This window comes from Pistacia vera, unplaced genomic scaffold, assembly GCF_008641045.1.
Source record: "Pistacia vera cultivar Batoury unplaced genomic scaffold, PisVer_v2 Contig1099, whole genome shotgun sequence".
NCBI lineage: Eukaryota > Viridiplantae > Streptophyta > Magnoliopsida > Sapindales > Anacardiaceae > Pistacia > Pistacia vera.
Window position 1 is genome coordinate 29,656 of NW_022195136.1, and position 12,113 is coordinate 41,768.

The window sequence follows — 12,113 nt, forward strand, 5'->3', positions numbered from 1 at the left end:
GTCAAAAGAGCAAAGTGAATGCATATATGTTTCAGCCTGTCTACAATCTTTGTTCACAAAAAAATAGGAAAGAAGACACAAATGATTGTCTCCCATCCAATTCAAAGTGATGGCTGTAAAGGCACATTTTTTGCTTGAAAGATAACTAGGGAGAAAAAGTGGAAGCCTATAAAGATAATATCACAAATTGTTGGTACCATTCACTATAAGTTGAAATAAACTTTAGAATACATCATATTAAAATTATGTTTATTATAAACATACTTTTTCCTTCAAGATATTCCTTTCAAAGAAGATCGTTGGTTTGATTTTAAGATGCACTTAGGGCAGTCATTGTCTCAATGCAGCTGCTATCTTCTTTTGAATGAGCTCCACACCAATCCGAGGAGATAATCTCGGTAGAGTTTCCTGAAAGAAAGATTTTCAGTGAGATTTTAAGGGGAAAAAAAATGGTTGCTTGCAACATCACCTAAAAAGCCTTGACCTTCTGAATGCATATTAAAAACTAAACTTGTGCCTCTAGTTTTACACTCAACAAAGCCTTTATGGCATTTCGGGTCACCACATTGATGTTCTCATTATTATTGGACTAAGTAGCTTGTGCTTAACAATCACAGGGTTTCATCCATTAAAATAAATTTTAGGTTGATAAGAATCACAAGATCTACTGATAAATGTAGAACCTTAATGCCCAATGAGGCATGCAAATGCAGGAAAACTGGAAAAGAGGATGACATGAACATTGACTTACTATCAATCCTATTCAGAAAGGAACAGTACATTTAGACTGTTACTGCCTTTTCTATATGAAAAACAAAACTTTTATCACGCTAGATAACTAATTTAAACATCTGGCTTCTCAGCAGGGATCATGAAAATAAATTCAACTGTAATCATACTTGAGAATAACAGGATAAATAGAACCTCTTATCAGTGATATATAGGGTCATATACAATATGCAATATGCAATATGGAGAAGAGGCATCTTCAACCACTATTGACTATATTAGCTCACAAATCACAACATAGGCCACACCTCGGATTGGAGTATTAACTGAACTTCATTGGGCCTCAATAGTAAACTAGTTAAGGTCAGCTATTAGCGCCCATTCATAATTTTTTGGGGCATCTCAAGTCTTATATGGCCTAGTTCCTTTATACCAGATAGTTCGATATCTGTCTTCTTAAGCCTAGTGAATTTTGCAAAGTTGACTGGAATATGAAAGATATCAATTAGCAAGATCCTCCATTAGACTGATTTCCCAAAACCCAGTATCCAGAGGTGGTTTCTCTTCCATCATCTAATCAAAGTATAATTCATGCATTGTTCCAATTGATTTTCATCTCAAATGCCTCTGTCCAGAATATCATTCTACATGTGAACCAAATCTGTAAGAAAAGTCACCATGACAGTGAAAATCATAGTGAATCAGAGCCCAAAACTCCGAATGTGATGGTAAAATAGAAACTTATCCACAGCCATATGTTTAACTGATTCTTCATCTTTGTGATGGTTCAACCCAGCCAGAAAAATGGCTAGCCTATGAATGTTATTTTGATTCCTTTGGTGATGCCAGAAGTTGTTTCAATTACATTTATCTTGTTTCAAGTTTATTTATTACCCTTAGTTGGAAGTAGCCTTTCTCTTTCCTTTGGCTGGACCTCCCAAAAACACTTATCTGTTAGGATTCGGGTCCATGATGTCCTTTTTGGTGGATTTTGAAAATTGGATCTCTCTATGAAGGGGAACAGTTGCTTCAGATAGGGAAAAGAGCATGAAAAAGAATATGTGATTAATTTTATGTGCATTAAATCAACCATGGACCCATTGCAACTTAATCATCAAATCACCTAAATCTAGAATATAATGATCATCATCTGAGACTTGAGATTTAAGATGGCAGACATGCCTCCTTTCATAATTAGAAAGGAATTGCCACTTATGAGCTCCTTTATCAGAGAAAAACGAGTATCAACCTCGAAATGCATTATTAGGATGTGTCACTAAGTCCACATTTTCTTCAGTCACCCGTACAAGAAGCAAATTCTAGAGCTTCATTGACCTCTGAACAACTAATTTCTTTTCTTTTGCTTTCAGTATGCCAAATAAGTTCAGTTTAACAAAATCTAACAGTTAATTGTAAATTCTGCTTAAGTAGAGTGCTCCTTTATATCTGAGGACTCCTTAATTATAAGGTCCTCAAACTCAAATTGAATATCTATAACACAAGTCTCAATGCATTAATAGAAACCCTAAGGCCATGCTTGATAGGAAGAAAGGAGATTGAGATAGGGAAACTAGAGTATCATTAGAAACCATTACTTTTTAATTTGACCATTACACCTTTATATGCTATAGTTGTACAAAATTATTCATTATTACAAATTTTAGGCAGAATAAATGTCTTCTCCCTTTAACAAGATTTATTCTTTTTATCCTTCTTCCACCCATTTATGGATATGATTGAGTTCAACTAGTTTGAATTGGTATACATCCTTCATCATTCCTTATCTCTCATCATTTTATTCTCAAGCAGTACTCCATATTCTTTTGTTTCCTCCTCTCTCTCTCCAACAGATGAAGTGTAAAAGAGAAGCTGGAAAAGAGGCTGCTGTTATTAAAAAAATAGAAGAAAAAGATGCTGAAATACAAACATGACTGATCAAGTTGGCATGGAATGACAAGTCATCTCCACCTAGTTATGACTGAACCCTTATGAAACAACCTCAACAACTCACTGTCCTAGCTGTGTTTCAGCTGGCAATGAGTATTCTTAGCAGATACTTTTCTAATCTTTAGCCATCATGAAGAATCTTACTATTATATAAATTTCACTTTTCTGGTATATTTCGATAAGGTAATAACAGCAGTAGAGCTTTCTTAACTTCATTCTTTTCCTACATTAGTACGCATAATCACTTTATCAGTGCATATTACTAAGTCTTGCATTACCAAGCTTTTCAAAGTGCAAATAACCGAATCTTGAAACATTTTCAAAAGTCAACAGGCAACTCAAAGTAAAGCTTAAAACTAAATTTCACGAGAAATAACTAAATCAGAAATGGAAACCACTAACCTCCCTGCCATCAGAAAGTACTTTGGCCAACACAGGTATCTCATACTGGTAAGCCTTTTCCCACTCAGGATTGGTGGTTATATCCCTCACCTGACAAAACCCAACCACAAATGTTCAAGGAAAACATACACACGGATCACAAATGTATATGGAGAAAGAGAGGTGGGGTACCTGTAAATCAACGTCATGAAGAGAATCAGGGCCAGAGATTAAAAAAGCAGCTTGAAGTTTTTCTTTGAGGCCATCACACAAACAGCATCCGGTTTTTGAGTAGAGCACCAGCTTTCTTGTTGAAGAAGCTGGTGATGATGAAAAGGCCAAAGGACTCAAGACCCATCTGCTTCTGGCTTCCGGTTTTTGTCTGCTAAGCACCGCTATTGACGAGGGTCTTGCTATCACCGCTGCCATTGTTGCCCCACTAACCATTTTATTCCCACTTCGAGTTTCGTACGCCTGTTTTTCTTGAATTAAGTTTGCAGTTCAGTCTGATAACGATAAAATTTATGGGTCCAACCCAGCCCGATCCCACGTTGCTCGGACTCAATCGGGTTGGTCTTAAAATTACAAATTGGAACCGTATTTTGCTTGTCTATTCTTTTTTAATTCTTTCTATTCTTTTCATAATAGACATGTTACTAAAATCTTCATGTGCCTTTAATCAATAAATTCACTAAATCAATTGAGGTACTCTACCTTGTGAACGAGGTTAACAATTCTAAACCTCTACAAGAAGTAGACCCATTTGATATAATTGAAACAAATTCATATCAGATTCTCAAATATTCCAGCGCCCATTTAACAGTTATACACAAGCCAAAATGCCCCACTCTTTTTCCTGTGCAAAGTAGAGCTTTGATTTTCTAGACTAAATGAAGACAGAGTCCGTTGTTTTATCAGGGCTTGTAGTTCAATATGATCTTGTTAACACAATTCCTGTATATTGTTTTATGTAATCGAAAACGGAGCCACACCTGAGAAGACAGGCAGCGTTTCTTGCCACTTTAACCGTTACAATAGAGCTTCCTGCTATCATACAATTCACTCAACAATTTTAAGATGACTCTGGTGATAATTTAAATTTCAACCATCTATGACAGTACTTGCATTCACTTCCTAAAGGAAAAAATAAAAATAAATAACCTATGATACAACATCAAATAATGGGTTCCATCATTTCCATTCTACAGTTCTGGCAAGTTTCGTATCAACAAACAAAATTTGAAAGACAATCTAGATGAGCTTCTTTTTGTGAAAGAACTGCTTCAAGTGCAACAGTTGCAAAACTGAAACCACAATGCAGACACCAAGCGACATGATGCTAAACCGTGCCACTCTAGAATTGGTTACTTCACTGACTTCCCTCATCTCTGCTTCCCTGTGTGTCAATGTCCAAGAAGCCAAAACAAAAAAAACAAAAAATAAAAAAAAATAAGAACTTCTAAAGTGTAATATTTTCTATAGCTATGGCATCAATAATCGTTAAAGAAAAAAGAACCATTATATTACAATAGGCCTTCTAAGTATAGCAGATATATTCTCCACAAGTAGTTAACCTACATATCTTCCTCAAATATTTCTACTTAATACTGAAGGAAAATGTAAATAGATTCAAAGTATTATAATATTCTATAACAGAAAACTGTCATGTAACAGGACATTATGTTGCTTTCCTCTGATGGGTAAACCAAAAGGCTTGCTTTCGCAAAATTTAGTTGACAATATTTGTGTCACAGATGCGAAGTAAATATTATGTTGAAATATGTCCATGGAAAATGATGTCCTATTAGTTTATTTTATGTACTTTACTGTAGGTATGAAACTTTGAAACCACCCTGTCGGAGATCCCAGCCAACCCACCACATGTAAGAGTTACTTTGAGGATCTAACTCACTCAAATCTTTAAGGGAAAAACAGTGAGCTTCATTGAGACCATTGCTCCTAATCACAAATAATGATAACAATAATAGTAACTGCACTAACACCTATATTGGGAGCCAAAAATAACATATAGCACCACTCACTCCAGTTCTATCACATGTTCTGTAGAGAGGTCTAAGTGATCAAAGAGTAAGATAACCTCATGTTTTGTAACTCTTGTAACTCAGATTATTTATCCTTTGTACAACAAATTGACTAGCAAACAACGATCAATAGCAATATTATATTAGAGAGGCTAATTTGCTATCAGGCCAGTGAAGAAATCAAACTATATTTTTTTCTTTTTGTCAGTGGCAACCAATCAATAAAACAAGGCAGATACCAGCGAGGAATCCTCCTAAAGAGATTAAATTTGGAAGAGACACAGACCTGTGCTTGAGGAAGAGCAGATTATCGTGGATGGCTTTCACTGAAGCTTCAAGTCTCGTCAAGTGAAATTCAACACCCTACATGGAGACATGTGGTGCATGCATAATCAGATAAACAGGAAAGTAGAAATGTATAAGATTGACAATAATATTTCTAGTTCCAAGGAAATTGAGAATTTAAGGATCGTGCCTCGATCTTGTCCTTCTTTGCAACTGAATCCCAATCCTTGGCAGCAATTCCGATTCTCCAGTCAAGACTTAGAGTTGTGCTTGTACCTTGTTGTTGGTTGCCCAACCAGAAACATGCCAAATAATTGCCAGCCTCGGTAGTTGTAAATGCAAATTGACCATGAGTAACATTTTCATTGTAGTGAGCATTGTTTCCAAATGGAGTTGTCACCTAAATAAAAGAGAGACAGTTTATAAGTTACGAAACTACTGACCCCATAATTGCAGACCCCTTGCAAAGGCCCAATTGGTTCACCATATTGAAAAATAGCAGAAGCAATCGTCTTATCAGTAAGCCAAGCATAGAACAAGTTACTTCATTCAATTCTAGCGTAGTGAAATTTCCACACACTCAGTACATATCTGATATTACTTTGTGAAAAAAAAAAGTCTGAATTTAGGAGAAAAATGCTAAATATCTGATGCAGGCAACTCATCATCATAATCATGAGAGTTTTAATTTCATATTCTACTAGTAAACAAATAAATGCAACAGGATCATTGCTCAGCTGCCCAATTCAAAAATTAAGAGCCCAAAATTATAAAAAAACAACTTCCTCATCGGGCTTATTACCAGTTCAGTAGGTGTTATAAAGGCAAGTGAACGGATGATTAAAGCTCAAAAGCAACATGAAAATGAAACCATAGCAAATCAATCACAACTTTCACAACAGATCGTACTTCCAACTACCACAAAACTCAATCACTATCAAAACCATAAAAATGGGCATACCCATATAGAGATTTGAATATTTTAAGTTATATTATGAATTTAAACCAGGATTAATAGATACCCGAACAGAGACAGTGGAAGGATTTTCAGGTTGAGCTTCGTCGACCACGTAATAATCAGCCAATACGACGACGTTGTTTTGTATCTCCTCGGACACACACTTGGTCCCTGAACTCGGTATATTTAACCAGATGGCTTCTGTGACCGGTACGATGTTGTTGTTTCCAGTTAAACATAGCAGAATCATTACAGACAACACCGCCACCTGGGCGCGTGAATTCAAAGATCCTGCCATTTTAGAACACTGAGACTTGGTACTTTGGTCTCATCAAAACAAGTTCTAGTTCTAGTCGTGTGTTAAAGACGAAGAGGAGTTGATTACACGTAAAGTGAGCGCGTGAGAGAGGGTGGCTCCGATTTGGGTGCGACATCGTCCTACTAAGACTTTTCCCGGGGCTTTGACGCAAGAGGTCTGAAGATTGTCCAATCAAATTAGAGTTGGACGATCCTCCTAGGACATGAAGTTTGTAATTGCAATTGTCTAATAAATTCCCCACGCGCACCAACGTAGCGATTATGATTCTATTTTTCTTCTTTATTAATAGTAAAAAAATAACTTTTGATTTTTTTTGATAGATTTGGGTAATTATTGTAGGCCCTCGGGCCTCGGCCCTCCAAAGATTCAGATTCTAAAGTCTCATCGCTCTAATATTATGAGAAGTGTTATTAAATAGTAACCCAGATGACGATTTTTAATCATTTTAGCAGATTTTTACGTAATTAATCATTATAATTATCATAGATAGAATAAAATTTTAAGTTCTTACATTTTAAATTCTTTCTTTCAACAAGGTCTCTACACCTTTTGTTTTACAGAATTTGAATGATTTTTTTTTTTTTTTTATAATGAAATCATTAAAATTATAATATCATATATGTAAATGTTTGTTTTCACTGTAATATGTATTGCAAATTATTTATGAACTAGAGATGAGACGCATGTTACGCAGATATATTTATTTAATATTTTTGAAATAGATTGTAAACAAATTTATTATAACAGAATAAAATAATTAGATTAAGAGATGATAATTGTTAAATTATATAAGTTTTAGAGTAAATATAAATTCTATATATGTACAGAGTTGTGTTAAAATAAAATTAATAATTATACTTTTATAATTATTGATATCAATTAGTATTATCAAGATCAATTATTTAAACTTTAAATTTATATTGAGCTTTTACAATTTCTGTAAGTTATATTCATTTTCAAGTTTGACATTGACTGGTCAATTTTTTTCTCACAGTATAGGGTTCATATATTTCTTTAAAATCAATACTCCCTAGCCAAGGTTTGAAAACAAACGTCTATTCACACAGTTCATTCAAAAGCTTTATTTGTTTTACAGTTAAGAACATAATAACTCAATTAATTTCTAGGTTAATAATTGTATAACTATAAAACATAATATGAAGAGACTAACTTGCATCTTTATACGTTTTTATTTAAAATGGTTAGATTTTTGGAATGCCTATGTAATGTAGTTATATAATTATTATTAATACTCATCCAATGTGTGAAGATGGAATAATTAAATCAAAACCATCGAGAAGGAGAATTTTTAGTAGATTCATTAAACAGTAAATGCAATACATCAATTAAAGGAACAATTTTCAATCAATTAATGAGTAATATCAAAATCAAGATAAAGTTGAACATTGAGAATAATACTTTTATTATAAAAGAAATACGTACATCGGTTTTTCATATGTGAAGTGGGTTTGGATGATGTAGATGGTGTTTATTTTCTATTTTTCTTATGTTCTTGTAGTGCATATGCATACTCTTTTTTGTTTATGTTATAGATAATGTCCGTGGCTGATTGCATGATTTCTAACATCTGTTCAATGACTTCTCTGAATATGTAGATCATCCAGATTGGTGTCAACTTTTTTGAAAACTTTCTTCAATTCCGGCATTCTCTGAAAAATGTCTAAACCAATTGCAGAAACAATATACAATCAAATTTTATAAATATATGGAAACGGTAACATGAATCTGTAAATATAATTATGAGATGAATTCTTGACATATCAATTTTTTTTTTTTATGGTTTTTATATTCCCGCAAATATGTATTATCTTTTTATGGTTTTTATATTCCCGCAAATATGTATTATCGCTTTGTTTGACATTTTGTAATTTAGGATACAAAAGATGTGGAACATTCATACCTTATGGTTGCCTTGGTGGAGAATATTGTTGTTGAGGTCGTTGCTAATATTCATTGCAAATTCTTTTGGTTGTGATGTTTTGTCAACTATTTTCAAATTAAGTTGTGGAGAAAAAATGAACAATTAAAAAGTATAATATTTGAAGAAAGTTAAATGGGTGATTGATGTCAGAGTAATATTTATAGGAGAATATGATACGAAAAAGGTGGAATTTGAACAAACAATTGGTAATAAATAAACGTCTCAATCAAAAAATTGTTAATAATTGTTTGGATAAGGTAATACGAAACGTTAGTAACTATCTATACAATATTAAAGAAAACTGTAATAAATATTTTGTTAAGTGTGCAACATATTAGTTAGGTAGTTACTGATAGTTCGGCAAAATGTTGAAATATTATAATAAATAAACACTGTGATTTACTAATAATAAAATCATGTTGATACATTTTTAAAGGAAGGGCAATAAATATTTTATTAAGTATCCAAGCCAGAGATGATACGATGGTGTTATAATATATTTATTAATTTTTTAATTGTGGTTCGGCAATATGGTTATGAAACATGCATAAAGTTCGGCTTTGGTCTTGTTTAATCAATAATATTACAAAAAAAATTTTTAAATCTGTAATAGAAATGGTTGTTTATAGTTTTTTTTTAAATTAAGATTATAATATATTTAGATTGATGTTTGTTGAATATGTTGAATTTTTTAACATTTTTATAAACAGTTTTGTCTAATATTGTTATTAAATATCTATTAAAATATTAAATATTATTTATGTTTTATCCAGTATTTTAGTCTTATAATTAAAATTTTATTACTTCACATTAGAATATATCTTGATTTGTTTTGTCTAAATAGAATTAGGAAATAAACAAACGGAATAAATTTAAACTAATTTTTTATGTGAGAATTTTTGTCATAGTATAAAATTCTGGTGGTTCCTTTTCATCGATAATCCTTATATTGATTTTGAAAACGCATGTCTATCTATGCAATTTATTCAAAGTTTTTGGAATTATTTTCTGATCGATGCCTTGTTTGTTTAGCAATTGAGAACATGACAACCCAATCAGTTTATGGGGTACTGTATAAAACAATATAAAAGATGCTCCGGGAAAATTAACAGACATCTAGTAACAGATAAACACGTTGATTGAAAAAGTGTTGACAACTTATTGGATAATGGGATACGAAACGGTAGCAAACTGTTTGTAGCGCAAAGTGTTGAAAATTTCAGTATCATTTATAGACTGATACTGAAATTTACAACTGAAAAAGACATTCAGCTGCTTCAATTTTTTTTTTAATATGATAGTTTGGCAGCTTGGTTAATATAAACTCAAAAAGAAATTAAGCCATTTCATTTTTTATTAATATTATATTTCGGCATCTTCAAAAAATGTCTAACAAATTGTATGGAATTCATTGCCTAACCATTGTCCATAATTATGATTGTTCAAAGCCTGCTGTCGTTGATAACTTCACTGTCAAACCATCAATTTGGCTATAGAATAGTAATAGGGCAAATACTGATCCATAATTTATCCATCATTTAGGAATGCTTGGAATTTTGACAGATCAAGGTATCATTGAGGTCTACATTCCATTGTCGAACCATAATCAGGATGTAATTAGTTGCATTTATAATTTGTTATAACTTTTCTAGGAACACTGCTAATGTAACGCCCCGCTTGAGGTACGTTGTTATTGTTTCCTCTTTCGCCCTCAATCGAGTTGGTTTTTGTTATTATTGTTTGTTGGAGTGTTATATTGAATGTTGCCCTGAAATTGGTTGAAAATAGAAGAATCTTAGTGAACCAAGCTTCGCCGGGGCGAAGAAGAATCTTCGCCGCGGCGAAGATGTGTTGAAACCACCGGAAACTCTCTGGACGGTTTCGCCGCGGCGGCGGCGAAGATGTGTTGAAACCACCGGAAACTCTCTGGACGGTTTCGCCGCGGCGGGACAAAGTTTCTTCGCCGCAGCGACGGGCCGATTTCATGTGGTTGAGTTTAGACATTTTCTTCCCAAGGGCAATTTGACCATTCTACCCCTAATTAGAGGAAAAGTGGGGAGTTAATTGTAAGGATTTTTCATAGAGAATATGTTGAATTAGGGGTGAGTTGTTAATGAATCAAAGGATATGGATGGAATTTCCAAAGATGAATAAGGGCAAAATGGGATGGTGGTTATATTTCATTAAAAGGAATAAGAGTTAGCAAACCCTCATTCTTCTTCTCAAAAACGCAACCCTTCATTCTTCTTCTCAACTTCTCTTTTCTTTTGTTCAAGGAATTTTCAAGGGATTTTGAAGTAATTTGGGGTATAGAAAACAACCTAAGGCTCTAAGGCTTCCTAAGGTAAGGATTTCTCTTAAGTTGTTTGTTTGTAGATTTTAGTTCATTTTGGTTTTGAGGGTTTTCATTCTTTTGGTTAGAGTAGAGAGAATAGTCAAGAAAACCAAGTGGAAAAGAATTTGGTGAAGTCTCACTAGCAAGTAAGTAAAACCAACCCAAGTTGAGATTCATGAAATTCTTGATTAGGGTTTTGATAGAAATGATGTATTTATTGATGTGCATGTTTTATGTCATGTATGGAGTTTAAATGGAGATTTCTATGCTTGTGAATGTTAACACCTTGCAAATATGAGAATGGGTTGTTGGATTGGCAAGGTAGTTGAGATGGAATTGAAGGGGTGTTATGGAACCCTTTTGGAAGTGTGTTGTTTGACAGGTTATTATGACTTTGTGAAGGGGTCTTTCCCATTTTGGATGGTTAGGAAAAGTTTTAGATTCACGGCTATGATAGAGTTTTATAGTGACATGAGTTGTTTGATGAAATGCCTAATAGAGAATTGAGGTGGAGTAATGAACCTAATTTTTGCAACATTGCATGTTGGCATTTCACAAGTGCATTAGTAGAGATGAATCATCCATGTGCATTGTTATACGCATCGACAAGTGACCTAAGAAAGAGTAGGGAACTTTGTGTATAGAAATACCTATGAGTAGAGAGCTAGTGGTAAAATTACTAAGGGTAGGAGCATTAAAAAATGCTACAATAGAATGAGTTAGAAGAGTAGTATAGTTGGGATGATGCTTTGTGAACATCACCGACCGTTATGGGAATCGGATTGATGCTTGTGATCATCATCCGAATAGCCTTGGAGAGAGGGTCGATGCTTAGTGATCGTCACCCAATGAGTAATAGGAATGGGTAGATGCTTTGTGACCACTACCCGATTAGTTAAGAGATATGGAGGTTGATGCTTTGTGATCATATTAACGGCTAGTGAGCGGGTTGATGTTTGTGATCATCACCGATAGTGACTAGAGACGGGTAAATGCTGGGGATCATTACCCAAAATTCATGAGGAACGGGTAGGTGCTAGGTGATCTCCACCCGATGTTAGGAGGAACGAGTTGGGGCTGTTTGTGATCCTCACTCGGTAGTCACTAAGAAAGGGTTGGTACTGTGTGAATTCCACCCGATAGCCATAGAGAGTGAGATGGTGCTGTGAACGCCA

The 12,113-nt window shown here is 34.0% G+C and overlaps 2 protein-coding genes across 3 annotated transcripts; both read right to left on the reverse strand.

Annotated features, from left to right (window-relative positions):
• On the reverse strand, nucleotides 1-4,066 carry LOC116138021. Of its 2 annotated transcripts, none has more exons than XM_031423734.1 (3): nucleotides 3,250-3,816; nucleotides 3,079-3,168; nucleotides 1-408 (listed from the first exon to the last, which is right to left on the reverse strand). In XM_031423734.1, the coding sequence occupies exons 1-3, from the start codon at nucleotides 3,502-3,504 to the stop codon at nucleotides 331-333; spliced, it is 423 nt and encodes a 140-aa protein (XP_031279594.1). In that variant the 5' UTR covers nucleotides 3,505-3,816; the 3' UTR covers nucleotides 1-330. The 2 variants fall into 2 exon arrangements, with proteins under 2 accessions (XP_031279594.1, XP_031279585.1); XM_031423725.1 differs by lacking the exon at nucleotides 1-408 and adding an exon at nucleotides 2,194-2,598 and having other exon boundaries at nucleotides 3,250-4,066.
• Nucleotides 4,067-4,202: 136 nt separating this feature from the next.
• LOC116138013 (transmembrane emp24 domain-containing protein p24delta5-like) lies at nucleotides 4,203-6,690 on the reverse strand. The gene is made up of 4 exons (XM_031423712.1): nucleotides 6,407-6,690; nucleotides 5,575-5,784; nucleotides 5,386-5,462; nucleotides 4,203-4,453 (listed from the first exon to the last, which is right to left on the reverse strand). Exons 1-4 carry the CDS (start codon nucleotides 6,638-6,640, stop codon nucleotides 4,309-4,311), a joined length of 666 nt encoding a protein of 221 aa, XP_031279572.1. The 5' UTR covers nucleotides 6,641-6,690; the 3' UTR covers nucleotides 4,203-4,308.
• Nucleotides 6,691-12,113: the final 5,423 nt, after the last annotated feature.